Genomic DNA, 22,622 nt, shown 5'->3' on the forward strand with positions numbered 1-22,622 from the left:
CCCTGGCTCTCCTGTAACCTTGCCACAGTGAATGGTGTGTGTGTGTGTGTGTGTGTGCGCGCGCGCGCGCTCGTGTTGATGGAAAGAGCTCATGGTGGTATCCCCAGGAGTAGGGACTACAGACCCATAGTGGAACAAGGCTCTTCCTGGGGTACCCTCTAGGTGGGCTGTTGACCTGGAGAATGACACCGGCATGGTTTTCTCCATGCACCAGAATCCCCTCCTGTGCTCTCATCAGTCAGCGTTTCCCCCTCCTCCTGTCCTCAGCCTGGAGTCAGATGGCCTTGCTTAATAAAGAAGCTGTGGCTCTCTTCCTCCTAAGTGGAGGCACTGCTCCAATAGCATCTCCACGCTGGTTCTTCTCTCTCTGGAGGTTCATCACTGAACGTGCTCCCCACCATGCGCTGCCCTTACCTCTTTCCTCCTCCTTGTCCTGCTGATGGGAAACTGGGCTCGTCACCTGACTGCCCAAGGCTTTTAAACCTCATGGAGAAGACTAGCTGCATCTGGGCTGATCTGGGGTCTCCTCTCAAAGGGAAGGCGCCACACCTTTTTAATAACATCTTGTGGTGTCCCCACTGAGAAATACTAGGTTAAGCCCAATTTTCTAGGACAGAGGGTGCAGCAGATAGGCCCTTAGTGTCCATAAAAGAGGTTATTTCCCCCCTCCTCAGTTTCTCTGGATAAACCCAAAGGCAGCCGTTTCCCCTGGATTCTCTGATCACATACACCACTGAGCTGTTTGCTGCTTGAGTGTGTGCACTGCTCCTCCCACCTTCCCCTGGTGAGCGGCCCCCTACCCACCTTCTTGTGAGAGCTAATTGCCAGCATCATTAATACCCAGTCATTAGCTGTTCCCACTGTTTGGGGAGGGGGCTCCCATTTGTGTCCTGCCCCTAACTGCCACTGGGCTGGTGTGGTGAATTGAATGTGACAGCTCTGCCGGGTCCTAAGCGTTCGCCTTTTCCGCCCTTCCTTGGCTGGGCTTTTAGAGGGGGGAGGGAAGCAGCCTTAATCTAAAAGGTTAGTCTGCAGTTCCCGCAAGAGAAGTTCTGGAAGCTAGTGAACTCAGAATGCTGACTTGTCCCCCTTCAGCAGGGCTGCAGGGTGACCCGAGCTGCTGGTGAGCAGAGCCTCCCAGGAAAACAGGTTCAGGAGTGTACAGGGCCATGGGCAGCTGGGTTTGCAACGCCTGCAGTAGGAGAGCCCTTTTGACTTTGGTGCTTCTGTTGCCTCTTGCTCTGGTCCCCCTCGCTGTGTCTCCAGCACAGCCGATTGCTTATCCCTGCACCTGCTGCCGTTGAAGGCCCCTGGGAGCAGAGCTGCGTGCTGGAGCCTGCAATGACCCCTTCTCCCCCAGCACTCCCCCTCCACCCCGCTGCCCCCGTGCTGCCAGCTCAGCAACTGACTGTGACTCCTCCTGTCCCCTCCCAGCTGATGCCCTCTTGCCTTTGCCTCTCTCCTAGTCTCTCATTTTCTCCTGAATCTGCTCTTCTGGTCTCTCCCGTAGGTGTATTCCCTCTCCTTTGTGCCCTTGCCTCTCTGCCTCAACTCCAGGCAGCCCATGGATGCTTGAAGCTCCAACGCTCCCCTGGGGAGAGAGTACTTTCCTGACGAAGCCTCCCCAGCCCCAGCGCTGCCCTTCCCCTCCCTGTGTGAGGCTGGAATCTTCTCCATTTCTCTTAACATCTTCATCCACTTTCTACAAATGCAATCGCTGTGTGTATGTGTGTGTGTTTGCATGTAGATGCACATGCAAACATACATATTAATACATACGAATCAAAGGAGGGAGGGCTTAGGCAGGTTAAGATGCAGAAAGATGCACTGAGAAGCATTCCTGGTGACTTCTAAAATGCAACTTGGTAAACAGCCCTAGTGGAGCTATGGTAGCAGAAAGAGCACTGGATTAGAATTCAAAACCCCTTTGAATTTCTTTTTGCATTCACTGTATAGTGGGAATCTATTATAGATGTTGCTTTCAAGGTACTTTCCTTTGGAGGAGGCAATAATGAAGTCTTGGACCTGGATGAAAAAACTCTGTGAAGAAATTTAGTCCAATCCTTTCATCTGTCTGTCCATTCACCCTCCATCTATTTATTGATGCTCATGTACTGAATACAATCTATATGCTGGACCTGGGAAATATACACATAAATAAGACTCAATCCCTGTCCTTGAGCTCATAGCCTTGAGCTGGTAAATAGACATGTAAACAAACAACTAGAGTGTGCTGTGGGGAGTGTGTTATAGATGTCTGTTCAGAATGTGGAAGGAGTCAAGGTTCAAGGGCACAGTGTACTTTCGATGCCTTAGGGCAGCCAAGTGTGGCATCAGTATCACCTGGGAACCTGTTGGAAATGCAAATGCTCGGGCTCCATCTGAAACTTCCTGAAACAGAGTCTCTGAGTTTGGGGACCAGCAATCTGTGTTTTGAAAAGCCCTCCGGGCATTCTGGCATGCACTGAAGCTTGAGAACCACGGCATTGGGGGATTTGCAAAGGTTTCACTGAGGAGGTGACATTGAAGAATGAGGAGGAATTTCCTGGGAGGGAGAAGGCTTTCCAGGCAGAGAGAACTATATGCGCATAGGCAGGGGTTATGAAAGAGCATGCTGCATTCAGACAATGGGCAGTATTGGATTTAGGGGGTGCAGGGGGATGGTGGAAACATAGGCAGGGGTCACAGCTGGAAGCATCTTCTATGCCAGGCTGGGTGGTCTTTATCCTGTAGGAAATGGGGAGTCACAGTAGCAATTACTAGAACGCAAGAACAAATGATTTCTAGAGAAATCTACTGGGAGTATTATTAATTGTTCTATGGTACCTCCCTTTCATTTAATAGCATAAAAGTCTCTCTATAACATGCTTGGACCTTGTTGAGGGAAATGTTTTGAAAAAACAAGTCTGTAAAATTTACTTCAAGCCTATTTCTTGAATCTGTAGATTGAAGTGGTACTGTCCTAGATCCCTGGAGTTCTCAGTTTTCTGTCTAATGGTAGTGGGCCTGGAACACAGTAGGCTTTCAGTACTGATGAAAGAAGAAAAGGGTCCACCCCTCGTGCATCTTTGGAGGGCATGTTGTACTCTGCAGAACTGAAAGAGGAGAACCAAGTTGATTAAGGGTAATGTCTGCTGATTAGATAATCTGAAAATTAGTCTGATAATGTGCAAATTATCTAAAAGAAGCACATGATGTCATTGCCTCGCTGGTGGAGAAAGATCTAACAGATGTTAGTCTTCTGACAACTCTGTCCTCTAACATATGGCCCTAGGGCAACTAATAAGCTTTAAAAGATAGAGAGAAAATCACCTCTGAAACAAGCTTACGCATTTTGGATCACTCTGAAAGATGTCTGAAAAGCCATAAGGCCCCCACGGCCAGCCACTTACCCAAACCCGATGCAGGAAATTCAGGCTGAGTTACAAGGGAGATAAAGGGAAATTCTGTCTGCCTGGAAAGGTGAGCTGCTTCTGGCTTCCTGGAGAGCAAAGTTGGAAACTAGCAACAGGTGTTCTTTAGATGAATTATTTAATGACACAGTTTACAAATTACAAAGCAAAGAAGATCCTGGGGGATTGCTCTGGCCCTTGAAAGTAGACTTGGAGTTAGTTTTTCAGCCCCGTGAGTCATCCTTGACCTAGAGTCTATGACTTTGGAATTGACCAGGCTAGGGTGTGAATCTTGGTCCTGTCACCCTGCCCATCTTCCAGCTGTGCAAATGTGGGTCAGTTACTTACACTTCTCTGCTCCGCATGGGGTTGTTGTGAGTCTTAAATGAGAAGAGCGGGTATTTGGCTTCATGCCTGCCCATTGTGAGCGCTAATATCCTATTTCCGTCCCGTTTGGATCAACAGAGCATTTCTGTGCCCACAGATGGCTAATTTGAGGCAGGGGCTCCTTCTGGGGCAATGTGATAGGATTTTTCTGTCACTGGGAAAGCTAACTGCTAACAGGGTTTCGTTGGCATCAGTCATAGTCATCGGAGCCTAACCCGGCCCTGGTGCATCCTTTGCTAAATCTCAGCTATGGGACACCGATCTTTCTATACAGGTTAAACATGAATATTTATTGCGCACTTACTGTGCATGCGCCCATTTGTGGGGCTAAGTGGAAATGGGCCTCCAAAACGGCGTAACTTGTGCTCTCAGCCATAGGAGAGCTGCTGGTTTAATTGGGGACTGAGACGGATGCCTGGAACCCAGCTAGAGAAAGCTGCGGGGCAGAATCTAGCCGAGTGTGGCCTCCCTTTATTTACCAACCCATTTCCCCAGGATCAGGCATCCACATGTCTCTCATTTCTCTCACCGTTTTGGCCTAATTACCTAGAAGGTTCAGGATTGAAGAGTTCCACGTACTGAAGAACAATAACGACAACAGTAATACTTGCTGATATTCCTTGAACGTGCCAGACACTGGGCTAAACACACTACATTCATCTCTTTCGTGCCTCAAAACAATCTCAAAACAATCTCAAAACAAAAAAATGAGGCAGGTGCTGTATCCCCCGGAGGACATCAGGCCGCACAAAGGCCAAGTGGCGTACCCATGAACACTGACCATGGACTTGAATTCATCAGTCATGTGTTATTTCTTGGGGAAGCTTATTTATTTAGGCCTTCAGTTTTTTTCCTGTCTTATCAGAAGTAAAATAATTTTGCATCTAGGAGAGGAAAGAGGGAAAGAAACGATAAAAGACCTACTAGGTGCCAGGCACTTCACATACATGCTCTCATGTCATGTTCACCACAAGCCCATGAGGCACATATTATCATCCCTCATTTTACAGACAAGGAAACTGAGGCTCAGAGAGGTTGAGAAACTTGCCTCGAGTCACACAGTCAGCAAGATGGGAGGCTGAGATGTGAACAAGTTTGAGTTGGACCCCATTAGCTTTGTCCAGGCATTGGAACTCCAAGTAATGGATGCCAGTCCCAGGTTGGGATCGTCATGTTCTCTATTGATACTTCTTCATTTTCACCCACAGGCCAATTATCAAGTGAAGCACGTTGCACAGTATCTTTTCAAAAGAGATGACCGTATTGATGGCAACTTTGGGCTTCAGTTCTCTTAACCAGCTTCAGCTCTTTGTGATGTTACTTGGACATCCCATCCCACGGCAAATTTTGGTTGAGATTTTAATTTGTAAATGAGCTTTTCTATAGGAGAAAGCATCACACATCACTCTACTCAACTATTTTCCTGCATCTCTCTCATTCTGTGTCTCACTGTTTTTCCTCACTCTTGCATCTTTGACCCTACTCTTAAAAAAAAAAAAAAAAAGGAAAGCTTGCGCCTAAAGTGAAAATCTTAGGATTCATCCTTGGTTCTTTGTTTTCTGTCACCAACACATCTGACCCATCGGCGAGTCCTGTCAGCTCCTCCTCCACAACACACCCCAAATCTGTCTCCCTTTCTCCATCTCCTTGATCACCACCCGCTCCTGTTGGGACTCCTGCAACTTCCCTATTGGTCTCCCAGTTTCCATTCTTCCCTGTTATTTATGGTCTATTTTCCATGGCCTAGCCAAAGCAGTCTTTTTAAAGCGTAGAACATCACGGCACAGCCTTGCTCTCAGCTCTCAGTTGCACCTGAACACAATCCAGACTCCTTACCTTAAGGGCCCTCAGTTTTGCTTCTCGAAGTGTGCTCAGCAGCATCACCACTACCTGGGATTTGGGTGACCAGCTCATCCAGGCTTGCCCAGAACTTACCCAGTTTTAGCACTGAAATTCCGGCATCCTGGGAATTCCTCAGTTCTAGGTAAATCTGACGGTTGGTCACCCTGTTCGGGAACTTGTAAGAAATGTGCTCTGGGCCCCATGCAGGACCCATGAATCCTAATCTGCATTATAATGCGGTCCCTTGGCAATTTTTATGCTCTGCAAAATTTGGGAAGCCCTCGCCTTGCAGGTTGTGCGTAGTTAAGCACCATTGACCTCTCTGATTTAACTTTCCTGGTTGTGTGGTTGTGTGTGGTCACTGCAGGGCCAGCTTTTGAGCCACACTGCCTGGATTCCGAGCCAATTTAGCCACTTACTAACAAGTATTACCTATGTAAAGTTGGAACATTAATGGCATTTTCTCAGAGGGCTGTGGTGAAGATTAAACAAGTTAATTCATATAAAACAGCATTAATGGAAAATGTGTGTGATGCAATGTGATATAATATGACGCTCACCTGTCAAGTTAGAACAGTGCATCGGCATCACCTGGGGGGATGGTTTAAACACAGACTGCTGGATCCTACCGCCAGAGCTTCTGAGTCACTAGGTCTGGGGTGGGGCCCAGGACCTAGGGACAGGAACCCGTTTTTAACAAGTTCCAGGTGCTGCTTTTGCTGCTGGCCCTGGAACCAAGCTTTGAGAAATATCGCCTTAGAGAAATCTAGGTTTTGTTGTTGTTGTTGTTGTTGTTATTGTTGTTCAATCTATTTCCTTTTAACTTTTCCTTTTTCTTGTTTCTTTTGGAGTCAGGTGACTGGCCAGGAATCAGGCTGCACTGTTAAATCTAAGGGGTAGACCTGCTGATTTTCCTTTCCTAAGGCTCCTCTGCACCTACTTCCTGACTTGCTTTCTGAGCATTTCTCCCTCATCTGGACCCTCATCCACAGGGCTCTCAGTTCTGTAGTTTCTTCACTTTCCTCGAATCCTCAAGTCTGAAGCCTGATGCTCGTCCTTTTCCTTTTTGTTCTGTTTTTCATTCTGAAGGATACAGAAATGTTGGTCCATTTGGGGACTGATGGGGTACTGAATCCAGTGAGAGCACATTTTTTTTTTTTTAGGTACTGGGGCCAGGGATTAACCTGGGACCTTATATATGGGGAGCCAGTGCTCAAACTCTGAGTTACATTGGTTCCCCTGAGTTGGTCTTTTCATTTGTGTGTGTTTTTTTTTTAGGAGGTACTGGGTCTTGAACCTGGGACCTCATGTGTGGGAAGCCGGTGATCAACTGCTTGGGCTATATCCACTCCCCGAAGGCACATTCTTTTTTTTGTCTTTATTCATTTTTTTAATATTACATTAAAAAAATATGGGGTCCCCCTATACCCCCCACCTCCCTCACCCCACTACTCTCCCCATAGCAACATTCTCCTCCATCATCATGAGACATTCATTGCATTTGGTGAATACATCTCTGAGCATCGCTGCACCTCATGGTCAATGGTCCACATCATAGCCCACACTCTCCCACGTTCCATCCAGTGGGCCATGGGAGGACCTACAATGTCCGGTCATTGTCCCTGCAGCACCACCCAGGACAACTCCAAGTCCCGAAAACGCCTCCACATCTCATCTCTTCCTCCCATTCCCCACACCCAGCAGCCACCATGGCCACTTTCTCCACACCAATGCCACATTTTCTTCGATTATTAATCACAATAGTTCATGAACAGAATATCAGTAAGTCCACTCTAATCCATATTCTATTCCTCCATCCTGTGGACCTTGGATTGGTTGTGTCCATTCCACATCTATGTCAAGAGGGGGCTTAGATTCCACATGGATGCTGGATGTAATCCTCCTGCTTTCAGTTGCAGGCACTCTTGGCTCCCTGGTATGGTGGTTGACCTTCTTCAACTCCATGTTAGCTGAGTGGAGTAAGTCCAATAAACCAGAGTGTAGGAGCTGAAGTCTGTTGAGGTTCAGGGCCAGGCTATCACATGGTCAGTCCAGAGATTCAGATCCCCTGGGTATATATTACACCCCAGCACCAACTACAATTCTGGTGAAGTAACAGGAAAGGATTGTGAAAAGAGATCACATCTGAGTCCAGCTCCATCACACAGAAACACCAACTCCAAAGAAGGGCCAACTGACATGGCAGTGAACTCCATCTGTCATGACCATAAAACCTGTGGGTCTCTGTAGACCTCAGAAGTACCAATACCTGGGGTTGCATCTACTTTATCTGTCTCTGGGACTCTTGAAGGACATTCTTGTGGGTGTGTGATGGTGGTGAGAGGAGTGGGAGAGGGGCCAGGCAGGGCAAACAGGAAGGACAGGAAGGGGGCTTGCTGAATTCCTTTTTTTTTTAAAGTATTTATTTATTTATTTCTCTCCCTTTCTCCCCCCCACCCCAGTTGTCTGTTCTCTGTGTCTATTTGCTGCGTGTTCTTTGTCCGCTTCTGTCGTTGTCAGCGGCACGGGAATCTGTGTTTCTTTTTGTTGCGTCATCTTGTTGTGTCAGCTCTCCATGTGTGCGGCACCATTCCTGGGCAGGCTGCACTTTCTTTCATGCTGGGCGGCTCTCCTTAGGGGGGGCAATCCTTGCGCGTGGGGCTCCCCTACACGGGGGACACCCCTGCGTGGCACGGCACTCCTCGCACGCATCAGCACTGCATGTGGGCCAGCTCCACACGGGTCAAGGAGGCCCGGGGTTTGAACCATGGATCCCCCATGTGGTAGACAGACGCCCTAACCACCGGGCCAAGTCTACTTCCCTTGCTGAATTCTTATCAGGACAATAGCAATATCCAGATGATTTAAGTGGGAGAAGATCACTAGCTCTAATGCACGAAGATGCTCTTCAGTTCTTGAAGGGGAAAGACATCATTTCATTCAGAGCTGTGTTGAGACAATTACCCTCAAATTACTGTTTCCCCCTCAACTGACTCATTTGGTAGGAATAACAAGTTACTACACCAGGGCAGGAGCTGACCCACATGGCCTTTCCCCTGGAAAATTCAAGTTTCTCATTGCACTCTCCCTGATCAGCACTGAGAAAGGTCATGAACCTCACTTGGTCTTTTTCTTGTTTTTCCAAAGCGCCCATGGCAGGCATGGAGCTGTCCACCTAAGACATGTGCACAAAGGATGTTACTGATGGGCCATGTGACAGTCTAGCCTTGGACTGGTGACATGGCACACAAACTCCTGGCAAATGTCAACCTTTTGACAAACTGCCAATTGTGACGCCAGATAAATATGGCCATCGAGGTGGCGTCATCAGTGTGAGCAGATGCGTGGTTTCTGTTTTCACTGCATAGATTTTAGGCATAATAGGCACAAGGTGTGCATCTGAAGGTGATTTGTAGTCCATAAAGATGGAGCAAAAGAGGGCAGGCGTAAGGAAGGCCGGGAGAACTGACGGTACATTTTAAAATTTTTATAAAGATTCTGCAGCCACCAAATACATAGTGAGGTTGGGGCTGTTTCTCACTGGTTCCTGCAGGGCCCTGGGGCAAGAGAATGAAGGTGGAGCTGGAGGGACTCTGGGGTTAGCCCAGTCTGGCAGTTCTCTGTCCTTCCATCATGGTTTATAAAGAAATGCCTCAGGGAGTGGCCTTCTGGGGGTGCACACCCCCGCTTTCTCCACCTCAGCTTTATTCTCTCCAATCCCACTCCCCCCTCTTTCTGTCTCCTGGTAAAATGGTCACTTAGCTGCTCCCGGGACTTTACATCCACTCGGTTCCTAGTCTTTTAGTTCCGTTTGCCTGGCAGATTAATTTATTTCCCAAAAGCTTCTATGAAGATTTGTCCATCCTTTCATTAAGTATTTATTGTTAGCCTGGTGTCAATCACCATGTCAGGTACAGGGGATACAGAGATGAAAGACACAAGCTCCTGCCCTCAGGGAGCTCGTGGCTAGGAAGGAAAGAGAGGGGTCCACAAATTTAACACAATGATGAAAGGCGAGGCTCCTCCGGATTTGGAAAACTTCGCTTTTCTCTCTCTTCTTTCGCCTTATTATAATCCTCAAATAATAGGTCTAAAAGGGACCTTAAGGCGTTGTCTAGCATATTCTCTTGCCTTCAGACCTGCACACATGCAAATAATCCTGGGTTAAGAAAACCTCTCCTGTGTGCAGAGACCTCTTAAGAAGAACCTCCTCCAAGGACCATGCTTTTAACTCTTTAACTGCCATGTTCTGGCTCTCTCGTGGCACGTGCTGCCGATTCAGCTCATTTTGCCTTACGTTGTCCTTGGAGCTACGGAGTGTGGCAACTCATCAGCCCCATCCGTAAACTTTGAAGACTTACTGAATCAGCCCCTGGCCTTCTCTTCTCCTGGTAGACTAACCTCAGCATCTGGAATCGTTCTGCATTAGACCCCCACCCCCACCCCCTACCCCCAGCCCTCATCCTTATCATAAACTCACATAGTCGGGGCTGGCCAAACGGCACGTGAGAGAGAACGGGCTCTCGGCTATTGAGGCTGCTGATGGCCTAAAGGCCATGCAGCTCGGGGACCCTGGTGCCAGCTTGCTGCTGTGGCTCCCCCATTCCCCTGCCTCTCCCCATTCAGGGAGGAAGGCATCCTTGCTCTGCCTCCTGGAACCCAAGGGCGGGACCTGAGTTGCTGTTAGGTGGCTGAGAAGGACCAGCCGGCATGGAATCCCAGCGTTTTTATTCCTTGGATCTGTGGGGTTTATTTTTTCATCAGTTCTAGGGAAGCAATGAAGAAAGGTGTCAGGCCTTGGGGATAATTTATATGAGTAAACACATGAGGAGCAGGGCGAGCAAGAGCAGGAGAATTAAGGCCATCTATCCAGGCTTTGATGCTCTGTTTGCCCTCTGGTCCAGCCTCCCCACAGTCTTTATCGCGCCACTTTTAACCCTCTCCTCGCTCGGCTCCACTTTGGCTCGGATCTCTTCGCAGCTGCCTTCCCTCCCCGCATCCTTCCGCCTCCCTCCCCCTCCCGCGTCCCTCATTAAAGGCTGGGAGGAAGGTAGCAGGATGTGGCGGTGGCCTCCAGCTGAGGCCTGCTGGTGATTCTGGAGGGAAGGCACGCGGCTCGCCCCCCCAGCGCCTCGGCGCGCCCCCCTCTCCCGCCGTCCAGCTCGCCCCGGGGGGCCGCCCGAGCCTGCCTTGCGGCTGTCTTTGCCCCCTCTCCCCTGGTCTCTCCCCTGTCCTCGGAAGATGCGCTCCGCACAGCCAAGTGGCACGGGCTGGGATGCTTTACACTTGAGAGATGAAGTAATAACAGGTGGCAAGACCGGAGGCTGCCGGAGCCCAGGATTCCGGTTGCCATGGCAACGTGTCAGCCCTGCGGAGGGCCGGCAACTGTCAGCGTGGCGAGGGGTGTGGGAACAAGCGAGAGGGCGAGCCGAGGCGCCTCTCCTCCCGGAGCCTCTGCTCGCTGCCCCCCGAACTCCCCAAGGGGGCTGAACCGGGGCTGGGCGGCGGGCACAGGCGCGGCAGGGCCTCGGAGCTGCGGCCACGGAGGAGCCCGAACTCCCGAGTCCTCTTTCCCCAGGACACTGGGGATGCAGCTCTGATCCCCGCAGGACCCGGAGGAGGGGCTGTTGCCGGGGGCTGCCCCTGCCACTCATTCTTTTCATGCATGGCATATCCTCAGCAGAAATCCCGCTGAATGAGGGCCAAAGACAGCCGTGTCCGGGTGGTGGTTTTATGGACCGTTTGGGGCTGCATTGCCAAAGGCACGGGGCTTAATTGGACTCAGACAGCCTGGGAGTGCACTAATACCTTTCCAAAACAACTCTTCTCCTCTCACTGGGGGAGGTGGTGGGACTACCTGACACTCGGCTTTTCCTTTTTCTTGGTTGGAATTCTTTGAAAGCTCCCACCAACCCTCCAAACTTCTGTTCTTTTTCTGTCTTTCTTCCTGAACTCTTCCTGATTTCCTTTTTTTTAAAATTTTCCCTTTGAGCTTTTTATAGTTCTCTCCCCCAGGTAAATTCCTAAACTCTCAAGGCTTGCTTTATTGCCTCAGCAGCTTACTTGTATCCCTTCTATGATCTCAGCCCATGAACATTAATCAATAGAAAACTGAATCCATCATCGCAGACGCTGCCATCGAGATACTGTTTGGGTCTTTGCCCTCCCCCTCATCTTATGCTATAAACCAGGACTCAATTTCCCATAAGCAGAAGCAGGATCTCTATTTAAATCCCACTCGAAAAGTCTGGGCGTGCTTCCTATTTATAGTAAAATCCTTTTTATAATGATCTCATATGCCTACCAGGAAATCACTCAATGGCTGGGTCAGGCCATAGGCCAATATAGCTATGATGTGAGCTTTACTTTAAAATCGGAGAAGTGTTTTCATAGGGGATTTGACAATAAAACAGGATCACCTTGGATGTATCATTGAGGTAGGGTCATTAAATTTAAATTCTAAGGGAATTGTCATGTTTCTAGCTAAAAATCCCAGCAATTGTTATCACTTTGGGCTTTCTAAATACTATACTGGGTGTATCTAGAGGTTTATGAAATAGTTTATATTCAAGGAGGGGTCAGAAAGGATTTGTCTCTGGACACCCTAGGAGGTGAAGAAGTATAACCAGAGGTACAAGGTCTCTGGGGACACAAACCACTTGGGGTTGAATGCTGGCTCCTCCACTTTGTAGCTGGGGGTTCAAGCTAGAGCTTTCATCTTGGTGGACTTTGGTTACCTCATCTGTCAAATCATATATACTTCACAAAGTTCTTGTGCGAATTAACGAAATAACATACACAAAGCCTCCAGCATAAGGTCTGCCACATTACTGAAGTATCTCAAAAGTCTGGTTCTTTTGTGCTTCAAAAATCAGTTAAGAGGGAGCCTGGGTGGGTATGTGTGACCCGGCACCCCCTCTTCCTAAGAGACAGAGTCATCATCTTACATCTCTCCTGTATGTTCGTGTCCAGAATGATGCTTCACCTACGATTGCAGGGTATGTATGCGTGCTGCTTCCACCTTCCCACCACCCACTCCTGTGTACTTTGGGGGAGAGACATGACTTCAGATCATTTGGACATGGAGCAGCTCTCTCTGAGGACTAGAAAAATAAACCAGGGCAAGTGGATGGGATTCAGAGTACCAATGACTACCATCCGAAAAGCGAAAGCAGTGCTGTGTCCCCATTAGGAAGAGGTCCCAGGGACATCTTTGTGTCACCCTTTTTACATCTCTGCCATCTTTTCTCCAAGCCATTCATCCCACATTCTCTGTGTGCAGAGCACATAGGTCTTCTAACTATGAGTGGACTCATAGTTGGTGAGGACTCCGTCCTGAAGGAATGGACCCTGTGCTGTGGGGACATAAGGCAGATGTATGTATACACACAAAAAGAGAGGGGTCATAACAGTGATGCAGGCAGAGTGCCCCTTCACCCACCCCCTGCCTAATGCAAACCCCACCAAGACTGGTCATTTCTGGCTGGGAAATTAGGAGAGCTTCATGGGGGAACCCTCACCCTGGAACCAATCCCTAATGCCAAAAATGTAAGAGAAAAAGATGCTCTTGATTCGTCCATCCCACTGCCATTTTATCAAGATGGTGAGAAGAGAGTAGGAGCTGAAGTAAAAAGGATTTTGCTGAAAATGATGCATAGCTGTTCTTTGTCACTTTCTATATGGGCCATTGCTAGAGTATAAAAAGGCACCCACCTGGTTTGTCACACCGCATGCACCAGGGCTTTCAACTGGGATTTTAGCACTGCCCCCCCCCCCACCTTTTTATAGCTAACAATCAATACAAATATATACATGGGTACCTGCTCTGACTCAGTCTCCTCAGAAACTTCTGTTCTTCAGATGAATTAAATTCCATTCCTTTTTATGTAGGACCAATTTCTCTGTCACTCTTTGCTTTGCTCTTCTGGATCACCTTGGAATTTTTAATTTCTTGCAGCATTGGAGCTCCTGATTCCATTGCTTATTGGTGGTGAATACTATAAAGAACTATCAGGAAATTCTTATATTCTATATTGTACTCCTTCATCCTTATATATCACAAGAGATACATTGTGTTGGAGAATATTGTGTTCTGGTTGCTTAAAGATTTTGTGAATAGATACAATGGGAAGTCCCTAGGAAAATGGAAAAAGACAGGTGAGGGTAGGCTCCTGAGAATTTTCATGGATGAAATTCATGAGTTTCTTTGATCACCTTTCCTGCAGTTAGCTACCAAAGTTGTGAATGGCTGTTCCACATTTCATGTCTAGTTCATATCAGTCATGAAACTGAGCTCTGTTTTATCTTCTACCCCTAAATTCAATATGCCCCACCTCTTCTTTCTCTTCACCTTCTGATAGATTTCCATGATATCCTCTTTTTTTTGTCTGTCTTTTTTTATTACAACGATCCTAGTAGGTGTACAGTGGTACCTCATTGTACTTTTTTTAAATTAATTTTTTTTTACTTTTAAAGAAGGTTTAAATTACATAAATGTTACACACACAAAACATAAGGTATTCCCATATGCCCCACACCCAACCCCTTCCATACTTTCCCACATCAACAACATCCCTCATTTGTACATTTGTTACAGTTTTCTTTTTAAAGATTTATTTTTCCCCACCCACGTGGTCTGCTCTCTGTGTCCATTTGCTGTGTGTTCTTCTTCTTTTTTTTTTTTTAAAGATTTATTTATTTATTTAATTTCCTCCCCTCCCCTGGTTGTCTGTTCTCGGTGTCTATTTGCTGCGTCTTGTTTCTTTGTCCGCTTCTGTTGTCGTCAGCGGCACGGGAAGTGTGGGTGGCGCCATTCCTGGGCAGGCTGCTCTTTCTTTTCACGCTGGGCAGCTTTCCTCACGGGCGCACTCCTTGCGTGTGGGGCTCCCCCACGCAGGGGATGCCCTTGCGTGGCACGGCACTCCTTGCGCGCATCAGCGCTGCGCATGGCCAGCTCCACACGGGTCAAGGAGGCCCGGGGTTTGAACCGCGGACCTCCCATATGGTAGACGGACGCCCTAACCACTGGGCCAAAGTCCGTTTCCCTGCTGTGTGTTCTTCTGTGTCTGCTTGTATTCTAATTAGGTGGCTCTGGGAACCGATCCTGGGACCTTCCAGAGTAGGAGAGAGGTACTCATTCTCTTGAGCTACCTCAGCTTCCTGGTCTGCTATGTCTCTTCTCTTATTGTCTTTCCTCTGTGTCTCTTTTTGCTGTGTTATCTTGCTGTGCCAGCACTCCATGTGGGCCAGCACTCCATGTGGGCAGGCACGCCATGTGGGCCAGCACTCCTGTACTGGGCAGCATTCCGCATGAGCCAGCACTCCTGCCTGGGGCAGCACTCTGCATGGGCCAGCACTCCACATGGGCCAGCTCTTTGTTCAGGCCAGCTCGTCACACAGGCCAGCTTGCCTTCACCAGGAGGCCCTGGGTATCGAACCCTGGACTTCCTATATGGTAGATGGAAGCCCAATCACTTGAGCCACATCCGCTTCCCATTTGTTACAACTGATAAACACATATTGAAGCATTGCTACTAAACATGGATTACAGTTTGCCCTCCATCCTGCACAATTTTGTAGGTTATGACAAAATATGCAATGGCCTGTATCTGTCACTGCAATGTCATGCATCTCTCACTGCAATGTCATGCAGGACAACTCCAATGTCCTGAAAATGCTCCCATATTACACCTTTTCTTCCCTCTCCGATCCCTCAGAACCTCTGGTGGCCACTGCCTTTATAGCAGTGATAAGAGTTCTTCTGTTGCCAGAATAATAAGTCTATAATGAATAATAATGTCTACTTTAGTCCATTGTTCATTCCCCAATCTTGAGGATTTTGGGATGGTGATGCCCACTCTGCTTCTAATCTCGTGGGACATATGGATGAAACTACTTTGCTTGCGCTTGCAGACACTCTCTGTTCCTTGGGATGAACGTTGTCTATCATCCATGATAGCCTCGTGATGCAGAAACCCTGACCTGGTTTTTCTTCTGTGTTACAGACATGTTTGGATTTTCTTAGGAGAATTGTAGAAATGGTTATGCTGGCAATTGAGGGAGAAGGGAGAAAGGGGCACTGGTACTTCTGAATTTGGCCAATGGAAACTTTATAGGCTTGTAAAATTTTGTACTTCTAATGATTTTTTAGAGATTATTTTCAAAACCATTCTGTATGACATGGAGATGCAGTGAACGGTAAAGAAAACCCCACATGCAGAAGAAACCTGCAGGACATGGTTCCACTTCTCTGTCTCCCCCAAACAGCCAATACTTTCTCGCAGAGAATTGTCTGCCTCCCTGAAGATGAAAATCAATGACTTAGAAACTGATTAAACAATCCAAATAGCAACTGATAAATAAATTAACCCTCTGCAATTATTGCAATCTTTTGTCTTTCGCCTTCCCCAGGTAAGTTTTTCTCTTTCTGGAGGCAAAGCAGAGGCACAGAGGAAGTGAGGCCAGAGGGAATCATTTTAAAGTGGGTGAATCCGTTTATCACTTACTGTCTGGATGGTATTTCTGCTCACATATCTGCTTCCTTTTAAGGATTTGTACCCTATGGGACCCTGATTAACATTAGCCGGTGACTAATGAAAGATAGCAGCAGGGCTTTGGGGATGGTGAGGAGAGAGATACCCTTGTGGTTAAGGCCGATCCCATAAATGGAGAGACTTGTCGTCTTAGTCACAAACAGGGAGTGTTAATGATTCCTTTGGGGCATTACACAAAGAAATGCCCACAATAGGAATAGAAAAACAGAGGAAAATGGAGGTGTTTCTTCCCTTGCAAAGAACCTGTCTGAGGCTTTTCAACCAACCCTGAGACACTGACAATGATTTCAGCACTCCAGGACAGGCGCTATTCTCCTAAGACTTTGTTTTCAAGATTTTTCTCTGCCTTTGTTTAAGGAGAGAAGATGTTTAGCATGGTGGGTAATGAAGTTGGTGCCTTGAGTTACTTGTGACGGTCTTATGTCTAAGGGCACGTTCACTAACATACCTGTCAACCCATCTCTGACATGCTGCCTAAGTGCCTAGTAAACCTGTAACCCATTCTGATTCTAGACACTTGGGGTCAGGGGACCAAGTTGTCCTAGGTGCTTTCCATGACCAATGAGTCTGGACTTCGGGGAGGTGAGGCTGAGTAACAGCAGGTACCTGTGTACCTGCTAAGGTGCTCATCCAAGGCCCCCAAATCATCTTCAGTATATCCTTCCTGGAAATGACCAGCCATTTGTGCTTCTTGATTTTCCTTTTGAGGAACAGGAGGAGTATTGCCTAAACAAGAGCATCTTTCCCAAGGGCAAGGCCCAGACACTGACCCTTCACTCCCCTTCTAATCACTACGGCTGTTTATGGTTGCCACCTGGTGTTTGGGTCCTTGGCCCTGAGGTCTGGCCATGAAGGATTGACTAGTAGATCTTGATAGTTTGCTCATCCAGGGATACAATCAGAGGGGCAGGGTGGTTGCTAGGAAAACACAGGGTTGGGAAATGCTGCAAAACTCTGGCTGATTTGCAAGGCATTACTGCTATTGAACGGAGGAAGATCAAAAAGAAAACCCAGCCCAAGTTAACAACTTTCTTCTGAGAAAACCTCAGGTTATAAATGCCATGCTCTTTCTAGAGCAAATTCTGCCACATTGTGGGAGGAGAAGAGGAGGCAGTATAAACCCATCTCAGCCTAAAATTGGATTTTTAAAAAAATGTTTCCACAGCCCAGAAAGGACCGGATGGGACAGTCATTCCTAATAACTACTGTGACTTCTGCTTGGGGGGCTCTAACATGAACAAGAAGAGTGGGCGGCCCGAAGAGCTGGTGTCCTGTGCAGACTGTGGACGCTCTGGTGAGTGTGACCCCTTCTTGCCTCGTGTGCTTGTATAACAGAAACTGTTCCATCTGCATTCCTCAGTCATCTTGGGTAGCATTGAAGGGTGGAGTGGAGAAGTGATGGTGGTGGTCATTTGAGTGGAGAGGGGTTTTCAGGTCACTTTGTTATTTTTTCTTCTTTGGGTCTTAAGACCCGAAAGTTATGTACTGGGGTCCAGGAAAAAGGGCAAGGAGAGATTTTTGACTCGTTTCTGGCCTTTCCAGGAGGTGGATATTTCTTCTTGTATGTTGTTGAGTGAGGTAGTATGGGAACATCTGGAGACACAGGCACCGTGTTTTCTTGTATTGGATGATGAGTGTATAACAAAAAGATGTGTTCTGTGGAAGTGCCTGCGGCAAATGGGAAGAGTATGCAAACATGAATATTGAGAAAGTAGCCCCATCTTGAATTGTGGGTATCAGAGACCCTGGGCTCCTGGATAGCTGCATAAACACCACTTCCATTGGTCACTCATTCCATTTTCTCATGTGGAACAGGAAAAGGAAACACTGAGAGACCAAAGAGGTAAAAAGGCAGGAGTTCCTAAGGCTAATCTGGAGTTGATGTGGCATATTTTCTTTTTCGTCATGTAAACTATCTGAAGACTAAAATAAACAAAAAAGGACCTTTGTTCTTGTTCCTTCATTCTTAAAATGAGCTAAGGTCTTCAAGTTTTGTTCGAGCTGTTGTTCGGTTTTCCAAAGTCTAACCAAACCATTATTTTTGACTGGTCATGGCTGGTTGATTCTACCAATTTTTTTGTATGGTTTTCTGTCATAACTAGACCAAAGTGCAAGGCAAGGAGGAGAGATGATTTCACATCTAGTGGGTGCAACACAAATTAATCGGACGGTTGGTTCCAGCAGTGAGAAGCCATGGCTGCTTTCCCCCTTCCTACCCAGTCTCTTTTCTACTTCCAGTCCATAAGAAAGGGACTGAGATGACCACACCTTTGTTTACCGTAGGTCTTCAGTTCTTCCTATGGTTTACCCCAAAATCTTACTTTTAGTCCTTTTATATTATGACGTTAGGGTGGTTTAGGGCTCAAGACTGACTTAGCTGGCAACTGAGTAATTGGAAAAGGACCATGGTTTCCATTGCACACGATCCTCAGCATTTAACTCACCAGGACCCTGAAAGGGTGGCCTGTTTGTGCAATTCTGTCAGCTCATTTGTTGTCCAAACAAGATACCTAACATGTTTAACATTTCACTCTACTGGGGCTAGCTTGGAAGACAGGGCCCATGTGGTAGCAGACTCTGGTTTTTTGATACTTAAAAAAGAAAATAAGCAAATGAAATCCAGTGTTTTTTAAAAGCAAGCAAGCAGATAACATCTCTACTGCCAGAAACAACATCACATGGCAGAATGATATTCTAAGTGTAATGTTACAGACTTCTGTAGGTATGGGATGGGTTAGAAAGGATAGCTTCAGAAATGCCGATGTGTACTGATACAATCCACCCCTCCTTTCCTATAAAAGATAGGATAATTTAATCTGACCCATGGGGGACTAGGAGTGGGCAGTGTTTTTTTTCCTACTCAAAATCTCTCTCTCCACAGCCTTCACTCAGTTTTCCCTTCCTCTGTTCTGTTGGCTTTGTGACTCAGGGGGCCAATTTATACTATTCTAGTCTAAGTAGTCTCATTGCATTTGTCAAGGATTAATTTACTCAAGGTCTGACTCTGATGTTCTTGAAATGGTTCACACTTTGGAAATAAACAGACGACATTAGCCTGTGGGATATGTTTGTTAAGAAAGGTGGGTCAGATACTTTTGTAGAGCCTCCCTGGGGTCCTTCCAGGGAAGAAAGGGGAGCTCAGAAGAGCGACCTTTCCCTCTCCATCTGTCCCACTACTTTGGTTTTCTGGGAGAAAGTGAGATTCCTGAAGTCAGCACCATCAGTGAAACATAATTACCTTATTCTGACTGTGGTCTGGGGCCCATTTAGAATGTGAAAGAGTTTAAACTTGAGTTTTCTAGATTCTAGGATACTGTATTTTATTGAACTGTTTATCCTGATGTCTTACTTTCTTAGTGCTCTGAATTAGATTTGGCAGCTCTTTGAACTTTCTGGAGTAACTAAGACCTGAGCATGTTTAGTGGCACATGTGTGCATATGCGTGTGCACACGTGTGCATACAGACACCAGTATGTATGTGCAGATCATAGAATTTTCCTCCAGTGGTTAAAAAAAATGAGAGACTCTTATTATTTACCACTTATCAGACTTTCCAACATCTTTTTGCTTTCAGTGCAAATGAACCTGGTATAAGGGCAGAATTGAAAGGGTATGGAAAGAATGGGATTAGAAGCGGGTAAAATAAAATAAAAATAAGATTGATGGAGGCTTAACCACCTTGAATGGGCTATCTGACAGTAATACCTTTGTAAAGCTGACTGTCAAAGTGAAGGACAAACATTGTTCAAAGAAATACTAACCGAAAACACCAAAGAAATAGCAACCAGCCTTAAAACCACCTAGGAAAATCACTGCCTGGGAGGGGAGCGAGTGTGCACTCGTCTGTGTGCACATGGAAGAGGTGAAAGATCACGGCTGATCTTTCACTGTCAGCAGCCGTGGACATTTGTGTTATGATAGAGATGTTGCCTGTTCTGGGGCTGCTGGAGGGGTCCACTTCCCTGGAAATGTTTGCTTTGCCCCACTATCCAAAATCCCTGTCCCCAGGTGATGTACCCGGGTAATCCCATTTGGTGTGAAATGGTTTATTGTTCTGTTTTATGGATAACCTTGCAATAATGTAATAAGAATATTAATAATGATGTCTGTTGCTTAACCCATGTGCTGATATATTCATCATACATGTCAGCTCATTTGGGAGGAGAAGGCAGGAAGGAGAAGGAGGCCGCGGCCGCAGCACGCACCACGGAGGACTTATTCGGTTCCACGTCAGAAAGTGACACCTCAACTTTCCACGGCTTTGATGAGGACGATTTGGAAGAGCCTCGCTCCTGCCGGGGACGCCGCAGTGGCAGGGGTTCGCCCACAGCAGATAAAAAGGGCAGTTGTTGAACCTGTGGAAGAGACTCTGGGCAATTCGCCATCTCCCTCTGACGTTGGTCATTGTTCTGGTTCTGATATATATATATATTTTTTAAATGAAAGAGAACTTTAGGTTTTCCCTTTTTTCCCTGTTTTATTCCTCTCATCTTCCGTGTGCCCTCCCCCCCCCTTTTCCTCTGTTTTGGGTATGTACAACAGAAGCACAAACTACTGAAACAAAACAAAACGAAAGAGCAGAACGAGAGGCCTTCAGAGAGATGGAAGCGTGATGTGCTGTTTGTTTCCCACAGAAATGGGAAGTTAGGTGGATGATCTTTTTTTTTTTTTGGAGTGGGGAGGGGATCTTTGTGACATGAGCAGAGTTTGATTCCCTCAATTTTCTTATTTATTGGCAATTTGAAGAAAGGAGGAACATTGAGTTTGGAAACAGAACCAATCACATTAAAATTATTATTTATATAGTCTAGCTATTCTTAGAGACAGACTTTTTTTGTGTGAGAATGGGAAGGGAAATCAAAGAAATCAAAGTGATGTCCTGTTTAGAGTGGAGCCACTGGGGGGAGGATTGACTCCAGGAAGACTAGTCAGATGGCTTCCTCAATGGGAGATGAGTGCGCTTTGTACCCCCACGGAGTCATGGCTCCCCACGGCAGGCCCACTTCCCGCTTCTCCTCCCCAACCTTTCCTCCCTGACCTTTCCGTCTTCCTCCCTGCTTGTGAGAACGTCAGCAGTTCTAGAGAAGTCGGGGGACGCCCCAGCACCCGGCCCTTGACCAGCAGCAACCTCCTTACCACCTCGTCTGTCCAGCACAGCAACTGTTTTGTTGCTGCTGTTTTTTTTTTTTTTCTTTCTTTCTTTTTCTTCTCCTCACTTTCCTCCTGGTGAAGAGCAATTTGCAAATGCAGGAATGGAATATAAGCAGAAAGTCACGGACTCAGCAATGATAAAACAACCCGAGGCCGCGCTCACGGAAGCAAGAACGATACCTCAGTATATTGCCCCTTCCCTTCCCCTGTTTAAAAGCATATATAAATACCCATTGGATGATCAAGTCTCCCGTATTTCTTCTTCTATTTTTTTATTTTTTATTTTTATAGTGCCTGCTAGGCACTTTGTTTTATGTTTCCAATAGCACCTCCTGAAATAAACCAAAGCCACATTTGCTCAAGGCCCCTGGGGCGATGGAGAAGACGTCCACCTGGCCACCTCTTTGGCAGTCCCAAGAATAAGCAACTGCCTGGTCCTATTCAAAAGGTATGTCCTGGCTGACCTGAGTTATAATGACATCTTACAATGATCTGCCTTACAACTGCATCATTTTTATTTTTTTAATTAAAAATTTTTTCTTTTAGTTTTCTTTTTCTTTCCTTTTCCTTTTCTTTTTCTCTTTTCTTTTGTCTTTCTGGGTTCTGATTCCCTTAGTCTAAGTGTGATGACTCCTGGGGGGTCTGGTGCCTGCTCCCTACTGCCTGTGTGTGCATGCAAAGCCCCGTGGACCCAAGCACACATGTGGGAGCTGAGGTTTGCTTGGAACATGGGAGGGATGCTGCGTGCAGAATGGTGGGCTTCTGGCTTCTGGCTTCTGGCTTCGACTGCGGGAGAGATGGCTGGGAAGTGCTTGAATAACTGCCTCCCTTTGCTAAAGCTGAAAGTGGACTCCAGGGAGCTGAGGCTAGAGTTGGCTGCCGGACTTGGGTGGGAATGAGGAGATATGACCTCGGGGACTGCATGCCCAGGGTGGAACTTCTGCTCTGGGTACCAGTTGAACAGCTAAGGGGATGAGTCCAGATTAAAGAAGACCCCTGATTAGGCACAACATTAAACTGGGCTGTTTGGAAGATTCTGGACTGTCTCCAAGAGTGGCCACTGTCTTTAGCCTTCATAAGAGCACAGGTCCTGGCAAAACAGGTACTGCCATTTGGTGTGGGTTGGGAGCTCTGAGTCTGCTCAGGCATTAGGCTCCTTCTAGGTGTCTACAAGGAGCCTAATCTGCCTTGACAATCCAGTTTTTATGGATCCTCATGAATTGGACTGCTCATTAAAATAACAGACCAAACAAACAAGTGCAAGGACCAAGCAAAGAAACAACAGGCCCTCTGTGCT

The 22,622-nt window shown here is 46.9% G+C and overlaps 1 protein-coding gene across 6 annotated transcripts in view; it reads left to right on the forward strand.

The window, feature by feature from the left end:
* Positions 1 to 22,622, forward strand: part of DPF3 (double PHD fingers 3) — a 299,860-nt gene that overhangs the window by 218,356 nt on the left and 58,882 nt on the right. For 4 of the 6 annotated variants that reach the window (XM_058293116.2, XM_058293117.2, XM_058293114.2 and 1 more), the window contains one exon: positions 17,340 to 17,468. In XM_058293116.2, coding sequence (XP_058149099.1) covers positions 17,340 to 17,468 — 129 coding nt within the window. Of the gene's footprint in view, positions 1 to 17,339; positions 17,469 to 20,324; positions 21,774 to 22,622 lie in introns of all 6 variants that reach the window. The other 2 variants (XR_009184951.2, XR_009184950.2) reach the window with 1 other exon arrangement.

Source organism: Dasypus novemcinctus, chromosome 3 (assembly GCF_030445035.2).
Source record: "Dasypus novemcinctus isolate mDasNov1 chromosome 3, mDasNov1.1.hap2, whole genome shotgun sequence".
Classification (NCBI taxonomy): Eukaryota; Metazoa; Chordata; class Mammalia; order Cingulata; family Dasypodidae; genus Dasypus; species Dasypus novemcinctus.